Here is a 16,606-nt window from a genome sequence, read left to right as displayed (position 1 = left end):
AGGTTCCCAATCATTTAGTCAATGGAGAGGGAGGATGGAAGTCCTTATGGAAAACGCACATGACTTTGAGAGGAGACTTACGATGACTCCATCAGCTTCTATAAATCAGTTTCAATGCTGAGCTGTGTAGCCTTGCACTGCCCCCTTAGTTCCTTTCAGCTGATACACACATTGAAGAGTCAGTGATTTTCCCAAACCCAGTTTTGTGCCTGTTTCTGCATCAAGGAAATATGCACACTAATACCTTCCTTCTGGGTGTCAGATTTCCTTTTTTTGGAATTTTTGAATAGGTGGTGCCAAACATAAAAAGAATATTACTGTCCATCCTACTTTTTTGTCTTTCCTGCCTTCTCCTACTATTTTCCAGTTTCTCTGCCAGTATTGTTCTTCCTCCAGCAAGTTGGAGCAAATGAGTGCTCACTTTTTGGGGATTTTAGCAGTGCCATTTCAGATAGTGAGAGAGGAGAGATTTTTGCATCAGTCCTTCTTTTTATATCCAGCACAACATTTTCCGTAAGATTCCCTTTCACACTAGTGTTAGCTATGAATTGCTCCTGAACATGAGGCCCTTGCTTCAGCGGCAGTCCAGGCTGCTGCTACCAGCACTTGAAGGTTTCTTAGCTTAATAGAGCAGTTTAAAGAACCAAGCAGGGTGGAAGTTTCCTATGTACCAACTCCAGGAATGGTGATACATATGACACATTTCTTCTGTGCAATTTCTCCACAGATTGCAAGACAACAGCAGCAGCTCCTGCAGCAGCAACACAAAATTAACCTTCTTCAGCAACAGATCCAGGTCAGAGACTGCGTCTCCACCCATGCCCCTGTTATTTCTCTTTTCTCCTTTCCATTTCTGCACGCTTTCCCTCAGCCATTATTGTCATAGTTTCTTTAAGAATCTCTGCAGATGGCTTACATCTTATTTATGGAAACACATGAGGATGTTACCTGTCATTAAGTAAAAAAGGTGGGTTTCTGGAAGGCCTTGTATGATTAACACGGCTTCTATAGGATCAGGAAGCAGGTGTGAGAGGAGCTGGTCATGGGAGCAAGGGTTTGCAGGACCAAATCCTCTTTCAGCTGTGGTTTAGGAGTGGCAAAAGTGTTGCCAGAAAGAGTTAGATTGGAATGGGTCTCCTACAACTGTTTTTGAGGTTTTGCAGAAGCAGTTTCTTCAGTGATCGGTAATCAAGTGTACCTCCTTCCCTCTGCCCCAGGTGTTGAAAGTCCAGAAATTTTCAACACTTCGGGAGAAGTATTGTCTGAATGAGAAACTGGTCAAAAGGTTGGTTAGATTCAGGAGAGCAACTGTGTAGGTCCTACTATTACAGGTACTCCTAGTAGTAGAAAAAAGTGGTTAACGCAGCATAAGCAATAAACTTTACTTAACCTCTTTTTTCCTTAAAGTATTCAGAAGTTTCTTTTCATGCCATTGACTGTATTTCATTACTTTTCTTCCCTGTGTATATATGCGTGCCCCTGTTTTGGGAATAATGCAAATCAGTTTGCCCATGAAGGTTTTCACAGAAAAACAAAGGAGGGATTTCACATTTTACAGATATCTAGAATCATAGTAAAATCTCTGGCTGTTGTAAGTATGCAGTTATGTATAGAGCATTGCTAGTCACTGTGGAAGTGGATGCTATGTTCTGTTTGTTCAGTAACAACAGGATTTTCCTTCCAAAACTTCTCTTTAATGTTTCAGAATTAGTTGCCTAAAATTATGGGCCGTATCCGTAACTCATCTAAGAAAACTTAATTCCAGCAAAATCAGAGGAGTTGTATGGCGTCACGCTGGAAGAAAAACTGGCTGTATTGTTTCAGAGGATATTCTGTCAGTATCAGGAGTTGTGTAACTATGAAAAACTTCTGGGGAAGCTCCACCCCTCTGTTATAAGGCAACTTCTATACAAGATGTGTTTTGCTGAAAATAATTTTGAGATTGGTAAGCCCTGGCTTGGCCTTGACCTCTCTATTTTTTTTTTTCTTTAAATTTGTGTGTGGGAGGGATTTTTCTTTATTGCTGTATCTTTAATAAGACTTTAAAAGCAAAACAATAGTAGAACCTCTACAATAGCAAGGAAAGTATTTACATTTTTAGCATTTAGCTATGGCAGTGAGAGAGGAAGTTGTTTTATAAGCAGTGAATAAAAATAAATTGAAGTAACATAATTTGACCCCAACCCTTTTAAGTTTTAAAGCCTTGTAGATAAGAATGAAGTATGTAGTTTTTAGGGTAGTGGAGACCACTGATTATTGATAATGAGATATAGAGCCTTTCATCTCTTGATCCCTGGTCCAAGTTTGACCTAAGTCAGTAGTAAATGAAAGTCAGCTAGCTACCATCTGATACAAGCTGCAAGCCTAAGAAATGATTTGGAGGTCTGTCTCAAGGGATTTCGGATGAAATATTGACCCTGTGGAGGTCAGAATTTCACCTCCAGGGTCCACTTCACACAAAACCCATCAGATCTGGGGCACCCTCCTTTTGGATGATCACATGAAAAAGGTCAAGAATTGAACAGGCAAAGAGACAATACTGTCCTCTCATTCCCACAAAGATGACCTGTTTGTAGTGAAATTTTGATTATACTGCCTGCCTCTTGACAGTTCCGCGGTCTGTATGGTCCTGAAGTCCCCACTGATAGGAAGAAACATTTAAAAATAAAAAAATCCTTATTGACAGTGAATACAAAGCAAAACATTTCTTCTCAATTGCGTGCTTAGTTGACTGTTAGAGAGAAGAAACAATTCCTGAAGAAATCTTCGTTTGTGTATAAATGGAGATAATGAAGTCACCCTAACATGCCCATGTTTAAAACGGTGTGTGAGTTTACAATCAGGTTATGGTAGGTGGAACAAAATTGTGACATGAATGTAGCTGTGAGTTCAGCTTTTCTGACCTTGCCCTAATTAATCTAACAGGCTTCTGTCACATTGGCCCGGAGTTTTTAAATAGCATTAGATTTATTGACAGGGAAATATTCCTACAAAGTCTGGATAACTATTTGACTTATGTGCAATTGAATGATTAGGCTGCAGTTATGAACACAACCTATTTATGACAAAGGATTCGTTTTACTTGAGCCAATTTTTTCTAAGCTTGTAAGAGTTGCCATAATTCCAGATAAATTATTACACAGAAGAAAGCTATTGAAATATTGTATTGAAAACATAATACCCTAAGGTTAAAAAAAAGCACAACCTGACTGACCCCATGATTTATGACTCCTTTCTCTAAGTGTGCTAACTTGGAAACAGTTCCCTCTCTCCTTACCCCAGCATACAATCACCGATACACACACAATACATAAGCAGGGAGAGACTGCAACGTGTCTCTCCTCCTTAGAGGACTGCAAATGCTGAGCATAGCTACAGCTCAATTAAACTAGCCACTTCTGTGATGCTGAAGAAAGATGCGTTAGCTACTTGAGCTTAGAAAAATGTACCTGGCACGTGAGTCTCTAATTGACATTATGTCTTTTTCAAGTCCATCTCTTCTGAATTAACTGGAAGGAGGTGTCACTAACGCAGAAGACAAACAGCTTGTCTTCATATAGAGAGTTAAGTAAAGAGATAATGTTAAACTGGAGAAAAGTTGCAGATTAGATTAAATTTAAGAATCTGTATGACCTCAAAATGCTAAAATGTGATCTAGACAGAATTTTGTGCTTTGGCAAATGTTTATAATTTTTTTTTTTTCTGCTTTTCAGGATGTTCTAGACCTAATTTGTGAAAGGTTTGAGTTTCTCTGAATAATTAACTAAACCTTCCCCCATCTTATTTTATGCCACTTTGGAATGCATCCTCCCATGCACACTGCTTTCTGTTCTATTTAATCTTCGTTTGTATGTGTATTGAAAGGTTTTCGCTTTAACAGTTTCTGCCTGCTGAGTATTTGGGGTCTTCTCCCCTGCACACCTCAGTCTTGCTATTTTACCAGAAATGAAATTGGATGCACTGTTGTGCATCAGCAGCCCCGAAGATCTCAGGTTGTGTTTCAGAACAGCTCTGTAGCAATCTGTAGCTGTAGAACAGGCCGTGGAAGGAGCATGCAGACACCAAGTATGGCTGAGCAAGTTCTTGGACTAAACCTCCTCGTCTTCTTTTGTGAGGCCACAATCTACTTCCTGGTGTCCTTGCTCTAGAACATGGCCAAGTCTGGGGCTCTGTAGCTGTCACATCAGGTGGGCAGAGAGTGAAAGAAACTTGAAGGCTAGATGCTCTTTTTTCATGATGCTGAGCTAGTCTCCAGGATAGGCAATGAGTGAGCGTGGTGTTCTGCCTTGAGGGGTGTCTCTGAGATGCAAAGTTTTGTGGGGTGGTGCAGTTTACACCTTCCACTTGCTCAGAGAGAAAGTCTAGCCCAGGTTGATGATTGAATAGTTTGCTTTGAAACTCAGTGACGAATGTCACTTTAATTGAACTATATTTAAAATGAAATATGGTTGTTAAAATTCATAAAGCAATTCATATTCAGTAGGGCACTGTTGATAAAACAGGTCAACCTTGCAGCCTAAATTGTGATAAAACCGATGCTGCTAATCTCACAATTTTGTAGAAAGCCTGACAATGTTTTATGTTTTTCCCTCAAGCCCCAGCTCTTGGAGTCATGTGATGACAAAAATGCCAGCTTTCATTTCTTCAAAATGTAAACTTCCAGCTCTCATATTTCCAGGCAAAATCTGAAACCACGAGCACTACAAGTTCCAAAATTAGAAGGCAAACAAAACGGAGGCCAAATGTTGTTTTTTAAACTGTTCTGATTTTTAGTCAAAATTTTTTTTGGAGAGCCCAGCTCAAGATCTTGGAACACTTCAGGTTGCCAATAATGTAAAACTAAGATCTCAAAGCAGCAAGAAGCAACAGCACTGCTTTACCATGTCTGTAACATTTGGGCCACAGTTTTGACTTTTTAGTTTAATACTGCCAGTACTTGGTTACTAATTTGTATTCATTTCTGAGGGACGCACTTAGCCCAAGAATTGGGTGCTATCTGAAACCTGAGAGCAATTCCTGCCAGACAGCAACCATTTGAATGCTCTGTGTGTTTTAATAGAGGGTTTTATTTTTCCTTCAGAGCTAGAGACTTGTCAGCAGATGTTCTAACAGGACACCTTTTCTGTTAGAAAGTTCAGACCTCTGAAGAACGAGAGGATCCCGACTAAATTCTGATGCAAAGCTAGAACGCCGTGCCTCTAGCCCACTCCACCTGCCAGGCGGGATGTGACTTCTGCCTGGCGCCTGGCCAGATGGCTCAGGCAGCTTCAGAGCCTGGTGGCCCCTGGCAGGCGTGCCAGGGGCCCTGTCCCCAGGCGAAAAGCTTACCATGGCCTCGATGGCCTCAAGCTTTGCAGGCCCTTAGCAGCTTGTCGGGCAGGCAGTGTGGGCACCACGGCCCTCCAGACTCCGTGCCCCTTTGGGCTGCAGGCTTCCTGGCTTTCCTGAATCCCTCAGCTGCCCTGGGTGTCCTCCCGGCTCCAAATAAGGCTTTCCTTTTGTGAGTCTGGATCCAGATTTCCGTCCTCCCCACCCACTGTCAGCTGGCTGTGTCCCTTTCCCCATGAGTTGTGTTGGTAGATGGAGAGGCCTGGCTGCGCTAGTATGTTCCCAAATCAGAATATTCCCATTCTCATTAAGTTCTGAGGTTTAAGGTGTTGTTCCAATTTGGAATGTAATAAAATCTTGAACACTTGGAATTTCCTGCAGGATGGTTAGTCCCTTTTGTAGCCAGATCTATTTTTCAAAATCTAGCTATATTTTTGGGGAGGAAAGAAGGATTTGGTTTCTGAGTTACACAGAAGTTCAGAAAAATATTTCTTAAGCTTAACATGCAAAGTTTTGAAATGACACAGTTGTTATTGTCAAAACTTTCCAAGCACCAGTCTGGGTTGATTCCAGCCTTCCAAAACACTGGTAAAGAGACCTGCTTCCAGAGTGCTTCAGATATCATAATTTATCCACACAGTTACCTATGGTGATAGTTTTTGTTGTTGTTTAGATTTGTTGTTGCTTTTGAACTCCTCAGGTGAGCAATCATCTGTTAACCAGAACTGGCTGAATGATATTCAGGCCTGTTTGTGTTCTCTCTGTTTGAGAAAACATTGAGATTTTGATTGACCTATTTCAGATGAAGTCTAGTTGTAAAAAGTACCAGTTTCTCTTTCTTGTCGTGAGAAGGCACTGACCGCCTGACTGTACATAACAAAATGTGAAGATTTGTTCCCTGCCCCAACAAGTTTGCGCTCTAAATTATACTTCCAACACAGCTCATCCTTTCATTTTCTGTCTCCTGCTGGAAAGCAAACTCCAGCAGGCCACTATGTGAGCTAAATACTTGGAGTACTTTGTGCCTACAATAAGGAGGGTTGAGATCCTTACCGTTAATCCTTGCCCTGTTGGTATCTCCTCAGTGCAACCATAAGGACTTGTGAAATTTCTTTCCTGGACCCCAGCTTCTTGCATGTCTGTAACCCAGACTTCTCTAGGAGGCTTTAAAGGGCTGTAGGTGATGAGTCCTTCACTCGAGATACAAAAATGAACAACCACTACACGAGTGCTTGGTTACAGATTTAGTAATGTCTATTGCTTCTGTATTACCATTTTCCCTGGGAATTCTGATTTTCTAAGAAGTCAGTGACAGCAGAGCAGTGCTTCGTGGTGCTACGACCCCTTTGCAAGCTGTTGCGCAGCAGAACAGTATTAGTTCTCTGTAATTAGAGTCCTCTTTGCATATCAGAGAGAGGTGAGGACAAAAGGTTTCCTTGGTAGACAATAAAGCTGTTGAAGTGAGGGCCTGATCCAACTCCCACTGAACATAGTGAAAAGGCTCTTATTCATATTAGTGGGAGTTTAATGAGACCTTTCTTCAGTAGGAAACTGTGAGAAAGTATCTTCCTTCTCACTCTGCAAAATGTTTTCAGAACAGGCTCCGTCCACTGAGACGGTTTGTTTTTTGTTTTGTTTTTTGCCAGTGTGGATATGACAAGCTGTGACTGCACAGTCAAACCGAACAGGCTCGTAGATTGGGGACATTTTGTCCAAATTCATCATGTGTCAGGAGCAGCTGTTTTCCTGCAACTTATAAACATGGGCATACTGGATTCAGTGAGACAGGCCCAAGAAGGAGTCACACTGCAGCCTTTCCCATGACTTTGCAACCTCTTCCCAAACAACTGAGGTTGCCGGCAAAGAGGCTAAACAATTGTTTCTCACAAAATCTCTGCAGCTGATGTCCTATCAGTTATCAGAATAACTCGCCTGTCCCTTGAGCAGGAAAAAGCCCCTGGGAAATTAATTATTCAAAAAAACAACCCAAAAAACCACACACAAAAAAGAAAAAAATACAAGGTTAGAGGAGGAAATAGGAAAGGGAGGAGTGAAAAGAAAAATCTAGGCTAGCAGTCAGAATGAGCTAATTGCTTTCTGTCCTCTCAAGTTTAGCAAGTAACGTGTGTGTTTGGCTGAAGGGTATGATGCACATACTTTAGAGTAACCTATGGGCCTTCACTTCCTTCCATTTACCGTAAAAGTTAAGTTACGTAAAAGATTGCAGATTGGTGAGGTGTTTATACTTATTTCTGTGCAGAGCAACATTTTGCACCCATGTACCATGTTTTTACTTCCAAAGATTACCTGTAGAGCAAGCGTCTACCGGTAATTTGATCTCAGGTCTTTCCTGCACTCTTCTACAATCCAAATTTGCTGACTGGTGTAGTTGCACCAATGCAAACAAGGAGGATCTGCTTGAGACTTGTACAACTTGAATTTATTGAGATGACAAGGGTGTATTTTCATGAGATAAATCAGCTTTTTTGCCTATGCTGAGCTACATGATTGCAACAGCACTTGCTGATAGTGAAACTTTCTCCAGTGTTACCAGTCCAAATGTTCTAAAATTATGAGATTGTTTGGAACTTCATGACTTTTTTCTTGCAATTTTAGCATCTTAATTTCCTTTTTGTTACTGAGCTTTCAGTGTTCCCATTTTCCAGTTCTCTCACACAATCACAAGGGAGGGCCAGAAACTTATTTTTATTAAAAAACCAAAACAGAACACTGAAACATCCAAAATAATCCAGCAGCTAGGACTGTAAGAAAAATGCCAGCAGTCAAATACAGTCATCGCAGCTGGCAACATTGTACTCCAAGGCCTCATCTTGGTCTCTCTCCCCTCAGCAAGCGTTCTCTTGGAGACCTCTCTTTCCAGGGCACTGTCTTTCTTTTTGTTTTCAGATCCCCTCTCCAATTTCTGCATCTCTCTGAGGCACCTCACAAATTTGACCACTTCCTTCCACTTCCAGCTCCCTGACGTTGCAGTACTGAGCAATCTTCCTTACGCAGCTGCCCACACTTTCCCACATCAACTCCTCCTTTCTGCCAGCCCTCCCTTTTCCCTCCTTGTCATTATTTCCACGGTCTTTTTAATGGTTTTGGTCAGTGTTTTATTGGCTATAGAGCGCGCATATGTCATTTTGTGAATGTTTTTGTTCAAAATGCATGGGATGGTGTGCCTGTGTGCATGTGAGCTATGTTCACGTTTGTGTACCCGTGCAAGTATTCACACAGCAGGCAGCAGAGGTACAGGAGCAGAAGGTACCACGGTAGTTTGTATAAGTGGCTTGAGAAGCTGAACATGAACTCTTTATGGCTGTGATCTTGTCCGTATGGAGTGTGTGTAGTCATGAGCAGTTCTGTTGTGCAGCCAAAAAAGGCTGCTACTGCTGCCTCTGCAGTAAGGTAAAGCAGGAGATAACAATAAATTTTTTACTGCTGGCTGGCGGAGGTGTTTAGGATGTGTTTTCTTTATATCTTCATCCGCCCCTAATTGAAGATGCTTTAAAATTGAATGACTAGCAGTCAAAACGTGTTTGCTTCAAGCTGAGAAGAAAAATGCTGGTGTCTCTGCTTCCAAACTGATTGCGCTTTGTACACAACTGACAGCCACAGTCACTTTGAGTGACTGATAAGTGGGAAGCTTTGCCACTTATCAAGGAATGCACGCTGAAAAGAAAGGACTGGAGCCGTTCAGATGCTTTGGCATGTTCAAAATAACATCTCACATCAGTCAGACTCAGAGGCACTAGGAGACATTTCAAAATAAACTTTATATCTATCTATCTATCTATCTAGAGGCAAAGATTCAATTTAACAGACAAATCACTGTGTGGCATCACATTGGCTCTGAAAACGAGAACATCATTATAAGGGTCACCAGTTGCAAAATGAATCGGATAGCTGCATAATTTGAGAGCATTTATTGTAGGGTCTCACCCCCCAGAACAAAACTAAATTTGAAAATTCACAACTGCGTATCATTCTGGTGATTTCTGTAAATTGGGGGATTTTCATCCCTGTTGGCCAAGTAATATTTGGTTTATATAGGACATGACATCCTGAAGGATCCCAAAGAGAATGAAACTCTAAGCCAAATTCCGATCTCATTTATTTCCTTTTCAGTATTATGGAATATGTTTGGGATTGCCTGGCTTTAACTAAACTCACAAAATGGTTTTTAGGGTTATTTAGGAGTTACTATGCTTTTTAGTGATACATAGCATGAATAGAAGATGGAACTTTTTTTGGTACATGTTTGTTGGTGATACTATTTAGTGATACTTACATTAGGAGATTCTGATCTGCAGGAGCCGAGGTGTGAGGGTACATTTTCTTGTACTGACTCTGTAATGACAGCAGTAACAGCCAATGTATGGTTGGGTTGGTCCACTGGAGATGGTAATGTTTCAACCTGCCTTAGCAAGCATCATAAGAATTAACCTGATAGAGCCCTCCCTGCAAACATTGTGTAGAAATACAAGTGCACATACTCTGAGCTGAGATGGGATGTGAATCTTCACATAAAACAGGAGAACAAGGAGATACAAGCAAGTAGTGTGTAACTTCCCAAATTGGAATTTGGACGGGAGATACCTAGTGTTGACCTGTGTTCACTAGTAGTACTTAAACAAAAAATTGCTGCCGGGTTTGCACCTCTTCTCCTAGCAACATTGGGAGTGTTGATGTATAAGGACCATTATCTTTTGTTATGATTCTAAGCACTGCATCTGTGCACCTAATTCTGCCCAGCTTGTTCTATCTAAAATGGTTGCTTTTCTAACCAAAGCGGCTATATTTGAGATACAGATTATGTTTTGCATTCCAAAGTTGCTATCAGCACCTATACCTATATCAAGAGGGAGAAATTTGAGGATCATTTAGTTTCTGCTGGCAATGACTTGCTTTTCTGATTCATCTTGCCATGTTAAGTGGTCACGACTTCATTTTGATGGCTCATTCAAAATAGAGTACTTCAAACTCTCTGCTGGAATAATGGCTTAAAATGATTCAGAGGGAGAAGTATGGTTCCACCTACTGAATCAACACCACTGTCTTCACCACCTTGGATTTCCCTCAGACATCTGGCATCCAAAAGCTGATGATGCCTTACCCTACATAGTTTAGGAGACAAGATGAGCTCACCGTTGGTGGTAATAGCATGCAACGGGCCAAGGGGAACAGTTTTATTTTTGTTGTCCACTTTCTGTCACTTATCTGCTACTGAATTGTATTGTATAAATTAAAAGTTGAGGGCAATTACTTATGCTTGGTATTTATAAGAAGAGTAAGTGAAACAGTTTAATCACTTGAAGGGGAGTGATTGAAGGGGCAATGTGAGTGAAGCCTGACTTACAAGTTTGGAGAAAGAGAGGGAAAGGTACAGCTGTCTCGTGGAAGTCTCCGTTGAGCGAAGATGGACTGGAGAGTTATGGATCTCATTCCAGCTGTCTTTATTTTGTGTATTGTGTATAGTATCCATTTAAGTTTAACTTCCACATTTGAAAGTTGGAAAAAATGTGTAATGAGTAAATAATTGTAAGGAACCATTTCAGATTTTTTTCAAATTGGTTTTAAATATGCTTTGAAGAGGCTAAGAAGTATATGTCAGAGTTTCTTGTATTTAGATGTTAAATAAAAGAATTTAAGTTCCAAGATAAACATAATAAAGTCATAAAAACTAAAATGAAGACTTATATGAAAGATAATAATAATAATTAAATGGGACAAATTTAATTCACAGTACTTGGAGTTTATAAATATTTGACACAGTGAGGAAACTAATTTTAAAATGTATTATAAAATAGTTTTTATCAGGTTTGACTTCTTTGAAAGACGATAGTGATAGTGTTCAGCAAATTATTCTAAAGTTGAAACTTTGCATAGTTTCAACAAAATTGTTCATAGATAGCAATTTAAAATGGATTTGGACGGAAATGATCAAGAGATTTCTGTACTTTGGTATGCTGTGAAAATTGTATACAAAGAAATACATTAATTAGGTAACGAAGGCATTTGAAAGTTACAAGTGCCAGAATTAGGTTAAATAGGTATCTTTATTTTATTGCCATGTATCTTTGTCATACATATTGAATAAAAAATGGTATCCTGGGGGAGCAGAATTACGTGATAATATAATTGTAGACTGTACTCACAAGAGGGAAAATTAAAATTATGTTGACAGCCTTAATTCTGGCAGTCCCTAATGTTTGAGTCCTTGACTTTTCATCCAAAGTAGCATTATTTTAACTGTGTTTCTGTGTGTTTTTGATGGCAGTAAAAGCACGTAATACTGATATACCAACCACCTATAGTGTATTGTCAGCACGGCTTGAACCCTGAAATGTCAGAATGGGAGAAGTGCCAAATGTCACTTGAGTTACAGAAGAAATGCTATGTTCTCCTGGGCTAGCAGGAGAAAACAGTTCTCTGGCTGTGGTGGATAGGAGTCCATACTAGGAAGCCCCTCTCTTTCTGTATCCTGTTTCCTTTCTTCCTCCTCTTTTTTATTTTGGTCACCATCAAAATAGAGACGACTTTTTTCCTATTGCTGTCCTCCTCGGAAAGGGAGATAGATTGCTTGAGTGCCTTTGTGGAATTTGGGCTGGCTATGTTGAAAATGGAGTTTGACTCTTTTCAGTGCCCTCCATTTGCTCCCCGTTTTCTTCCTCAGTGGGGTTGGGACCAGATTGGTTGTAATCACAAGTTGCCACTAATCAATTTTTTCCTCCTAATTTGCCACACTTTTTATGCTTTATCAAGAAAACCGAGGCTGAAGGTACAAAATTCAAAGCCACAGATCTTTTAGTTAAGGAGTCTCTTGCTTTGAGTATTTGATGGAAGCCTGTTTAAGCATTCGGCCCTTTAAAGCTCTCTGTGGTGAGAATATGTTTTCTTATCTTGCACACTGCCTGTAGAATCTTGTCTGCGGTTTAAGCATTACTGAGCTGCAGTGTGTCAGCAAGAGGGGCTTTTTTATATACTGTGTGTAACGAGTTTTAAGTTCTTAACATCCTTAAGAATCATGTACGTCTAAATTAAGCGTCATTTCCAGTTTCTTTAACCCTGGAGTCCAAATTTGTAGTCCAGGAACAAGTAAGCATATATTACACAGCTGACTGATTACGTTCTCACCTTATACACAGAAGTAAGCTGCCTTATACACGCATAGGCACACATTTTCATGCATGCATTTGGAATGCCCCAATTCAGATGTCAATTACAAACATGATTACTTTTCTGGACATCGATTTTTAATGTCTCTAAAGGATTTTAGGAGGAAGGAATAGGGATGTTTTCCATGTGGGGGCCACAGGTTATTAATACTTACCAATTATAGCTGATCTTAGATGTGAATTGTTCAAGGCTTTATGAATTCTTCAGCCCCGCTGACAGTTCCTCTTCAGCTGAAATCATGGCAAATAGAGAGAACCGTCAGTTTAGATCAAGACGCTGATGATCGCAGTATTTCCCAGTGATGCAGACAGACTGATACATGCACCGGGCAATACAAAGTAAGCAGAAATGGACTCAAACTATTTGAAATTAGAAAACTTTGAGGAAATAAAACTTTCAAGCTTCCTTCTTTTCCCCTTCTGTGATTCTTTAATGGCTCTATGACTATAGACACCCCTATAAAGGTTGCTTCTGTTCCTCCACAGAACCCGGTTCTGGCAGCAGGAGGTTTCCCTGGGTAGGATAGCTCCCCAGATACATGATAGATGTAGGAGTTTCTTTGCCATTGTGTTAGGAAGCAAAGTTTTGGAGAGCTGATGTAGTCTAGTGACTGGAGTTAGAATTATGTTCTATTTCTTGTATTTCTTCTTTACTTGAGACGAAAGGCAGATTTGAAATGTTATTTTTCAAGAATTGTAGCTTTCTGTGTCATGAGTTTCAGGATGTTATTTAAGTCTACTTCGCTTGTATTATTTCTTATCGCACAGTTAAGAATTCCTGTCTTTTTGGTACAATCAGAATAAAGAAATTCAAATTGTAATCAATTTACTGACATAGAATTCTGTGTTCTTTGTTAATAATATTCACACTTCTTTAAAAAGAAGTGCATCCGTTTTAGGTGTTCTTTACATCCCCTCTGTGTATTGAGGTGGATTTGTTGAAATCACAAGTTTGCTTTCTGTGTCTTTTGTGAGGGTTGTTTGAGCTCAGTATCCTCTTAGCAGAAACTCTTGCAAAGGCCCCGTGGGAGGAAAATTGTCCATTGTGTTCTTTTGAAAGCCGGCTATCTTTTTTCCTGGAGCTGGGCTCAAGCAAGTTTATTCTTCCACTCAGGGATATCTTAGGAGGTTCCTGTCCTTTCTGGTGCCTAGGAAGCAGAGCTCAGATACGTATATTGTATTTGTTGCCATCATATAATCTGTGCAACTTCCCTGCAAATATAAAGAATTATGCTTTCCCCAGCTGTTCATTTGATAGGATTCTAGCCCTTCATTTAGAGAAAACTGTGCTTCTCCGATTCACATTGTTTGAACCATGGCCTCCCTTCTATACCTATTGTTTGTTTTGTCTTTTTTTGTTGTGCGTAACAGGTGTTTCTTTCAGACAGCCAAGGCAGCAAGGCAAGGGCTTCCTTTATGGCAGTTCTCTTGAGACTTTGATTAAACTCTTCTTTGTGATAAAAATGCCACTGCCTTTAAATGAATTGCACATGTAATCTGTATTTGCACAAATGCCCTCCATCCCTCTGCCCTCATTGCTGAAGTGTGTCTCTCTTTTGGTATGGGTGTGTTTGCCTTTTCTACTGTCTTTTGCCACAGAACTGATTCCTTTTTACCTTCCTGATACGGCACTCCCCTCAGAGCCTGGATGCAGCCATGGGAATGGTTTCAAAAGAGCAAACTGTTTCTGCAAAAAGAGCTCCCTTTCTTCCAGTGTTTCCTGTTGCTGCCTCCACAAATACCATCGTCAGACGGCTGGGAGAGCCTTCCTCAGAGTTTCTCAAGGGGGAACCAAGGGTTAGAAACTAGGCACTTTTTCTGCATCTACTGGAGCAGGTCTCAGTCCAGTGGGTTATAGGTAGCACAGATATTTTCCTACCCGTCTTACTTTTTTCTTTCACACAATCTCACCTGCTGTTGAGGAGGGCCCACTGCTATTAAGCTGAGTTTCCTGGCTTAGGTATGGGAATACTTCAGGGAGGTCTGGTCAGTTGTGGCAAGAGCTTAGGTGTGTTGCAGGCAGAAAGTATGTGTAAATCAGTACCCCATGCTACCAACTTGTCTAACGTACATTTAATATTCTTTCTAGTTTTTGTTTAGAATAGGACTTCCACACTCTCCAGCATTATCCTCTTGACTCTCTAGATGTTAAGACAGCCAGAGAAGCAATACAAACCAAAGAGGGGCAAGAGGCTGGTACCATGTTTTTTAGTGGCTCAGTTGGCCCACACTGTTCAGGTATCCTGATGGAATATTGCTCACCTATAATGTGTTATTTTCATGCCCTTCTCTTTATGCCAGGACATTTATTGGTTGGAAGCCCTGGGGGTGAACAGATACTAATATGCGTCAGAAGAGATGTAATGGATGTCCTGGGAGCTGTGCCAAACAATTAAGAATATAGGCGTAACGATTTACAGGGTAAGCAAAACCTCCAGAGAATGCTTCATCTGTACAGGCTGCCCTGTGAATCTGCAAGAGTCGAATAACTTGCATCATTTCAATCTACCAGAGATAAACCATATCTAGGCAACGAATATGGATGGACTCTTGCTTTCAGTCTGAGACATACCTTCTGCTGATGACTTTCTGTTGCTTTGATCAGTTGTTAGAGCTTCCCAAATGTCATCTACAGTGCCTCTGAGATCCTCTCTATATAAAGTGAGTTTTACCTCCTGGTGCAGACCGACCGGCAGTTACAGTGGCAGGGGTATCAGCACAGCCTAGATGTGACACTAGCATTGTATCTATTTTAGTGCCTAACTTTGTGGCAGTGGCAGCATCTGTGGAAAATATGAAGATAACTGTCAGAAAGCGTGTTTGAACGGCGTTTAATTTAGAAACATTAACCCCCCCCCCAAGCTGACATTTGCTTTAGACTGCAGTAGTTAACAGTGGAAGATGGGGCTTTAATAATGCTATATAATACAGTTTCCTAAATCGGTTCTTTCTCTTAAAATGTGTTGTCTGTTTTTGTTAGTGTTTAGTTACATAGTGCAATAAACATAGTTCATTACATTATCTGACTCAAAACCCATGAAGTTTTATTTTATTTTTTCTTAACACATAGATGGCAGGGGCCTGAAAATCCCTCTTCCTGTACAAGTGTAAAACATCATAAAATCAGAACATGAGCATTTAGAGACACTTTGTGCTGAAATAAATGACCAAGATGCAGGAGACTAACATGATGTAACAATTTTATCAAGTTCCACACAGGTTCTTCTCTGTATTAATTTTCTTTATGTTCAGGGAACCTGAGCCACTGTTTTAATACTTAAATACAAAAAAATAGACTGTTTTAAAAACGCAAACTGTTCTGAAAGCACCCATTTCTTACGTTCAGGCATGCAAACTTCGCTCACAGGCAGCTCTTGTTAGAGTATGGGCACATTTTCTAAGAGCCTCGCACCCGTTTTTCTTTCAGACATCATCTCCCCGTTCTTCAGGAGGTGTCCTTTTGTAGGAGGTTAAGCCTTCTTTCCACCAACAGGGGACTTGAGGAGGCTCCCTTGGAAGCCTGTCATTGCTGTTCTTGGATTTTGCAAGACAGTGATGCTTCCTGAGACGTGTGTGAAGCTCACCTGCCCAGAAAGATTGCTACTCAACAGTCTGCTTTAAGACGGCTTTGCATGCGAAAGACTGATTTTCTTCGTTTTGGGACTATCACTCAATGGAAATGTCAGAAATATGGAAGGATAAATACCGAGTTACATTAAAAAGAGAAAAAAAAGCGCTCTGAAATTATCTCCTGGCTCCATGTTTTCTAAGGTTTTGCATTAGTGGGGACGAAGTCACGGTGTGTTGACACAGTCTAATGTGCAATGACATAATACCTGGAATATGGAGACAGCGAGAGGCGCAAAATCAAACTTATCTGAGTTTTCACAGGAAAAGAAGGGATTAAACTTTGCTGGTTAAAATATGGATTTTTATTTTTTTTTTAATAAAAACTATCCTAGTTCGATTGAGATAAACCTACTCAGATCTAATTCTATCCAGTCCCTGGGAAAAGTGGGCCTTAAGATGTTGAGCCTATTTGCCCAATCCCTTTTTTTAGAAATAAAGATTAGGGTAGGAAGTTTGGTCCTTATCTC

The 16,606-nt window shown here is 40.4% G+C and overlaps 1 protein-coding gene across 6 annotated transcripts in view; it reads left to right on the top strand.

Annotated features, from left to right (window-relative positions):
• The window catches only part of SOX5 (SRY-box transcription factor 5), a 337,014-nt gene that overhangs the window by 193,008 nt on the left and 127,400 nt on the right, over window positions 1-16,606 (top strand). For all 6 annotated transcript variants that reach the window (XM_050907886.1, XM_050907914.1, XM_050907904.1 and 3 more), the window contains exon 6: window positions 728-796. In XM_050907886.1, coding sequence (XP_050763843.1) covers window positions 728-796 — 69 coding nt within the window. The remainder of the gene's footprint in view (window positions 1-727; window positions 797-16,606) is intronic.

The sequence above is a fragment of the Gymnogyps californianus genome, chromosome 1 (assembly GCF_018139145.2).
Source record: "Gymnogyps californianus isolate 813 chromosome 1, ASM1813914v2, whole genome shotgun sequence".
Lineage (NCBI taxonomy): Eukaryota > Metazoa > Chordata > Aves > Accipitriformes > Cathartidae > Gymnogyps > Gymnogyps californianus.
The sequence above is the reverse complement of the archived record's forward strand: the minus strand, read 5'-3'. Positions and strand labels throughout refer to the sequence as shown.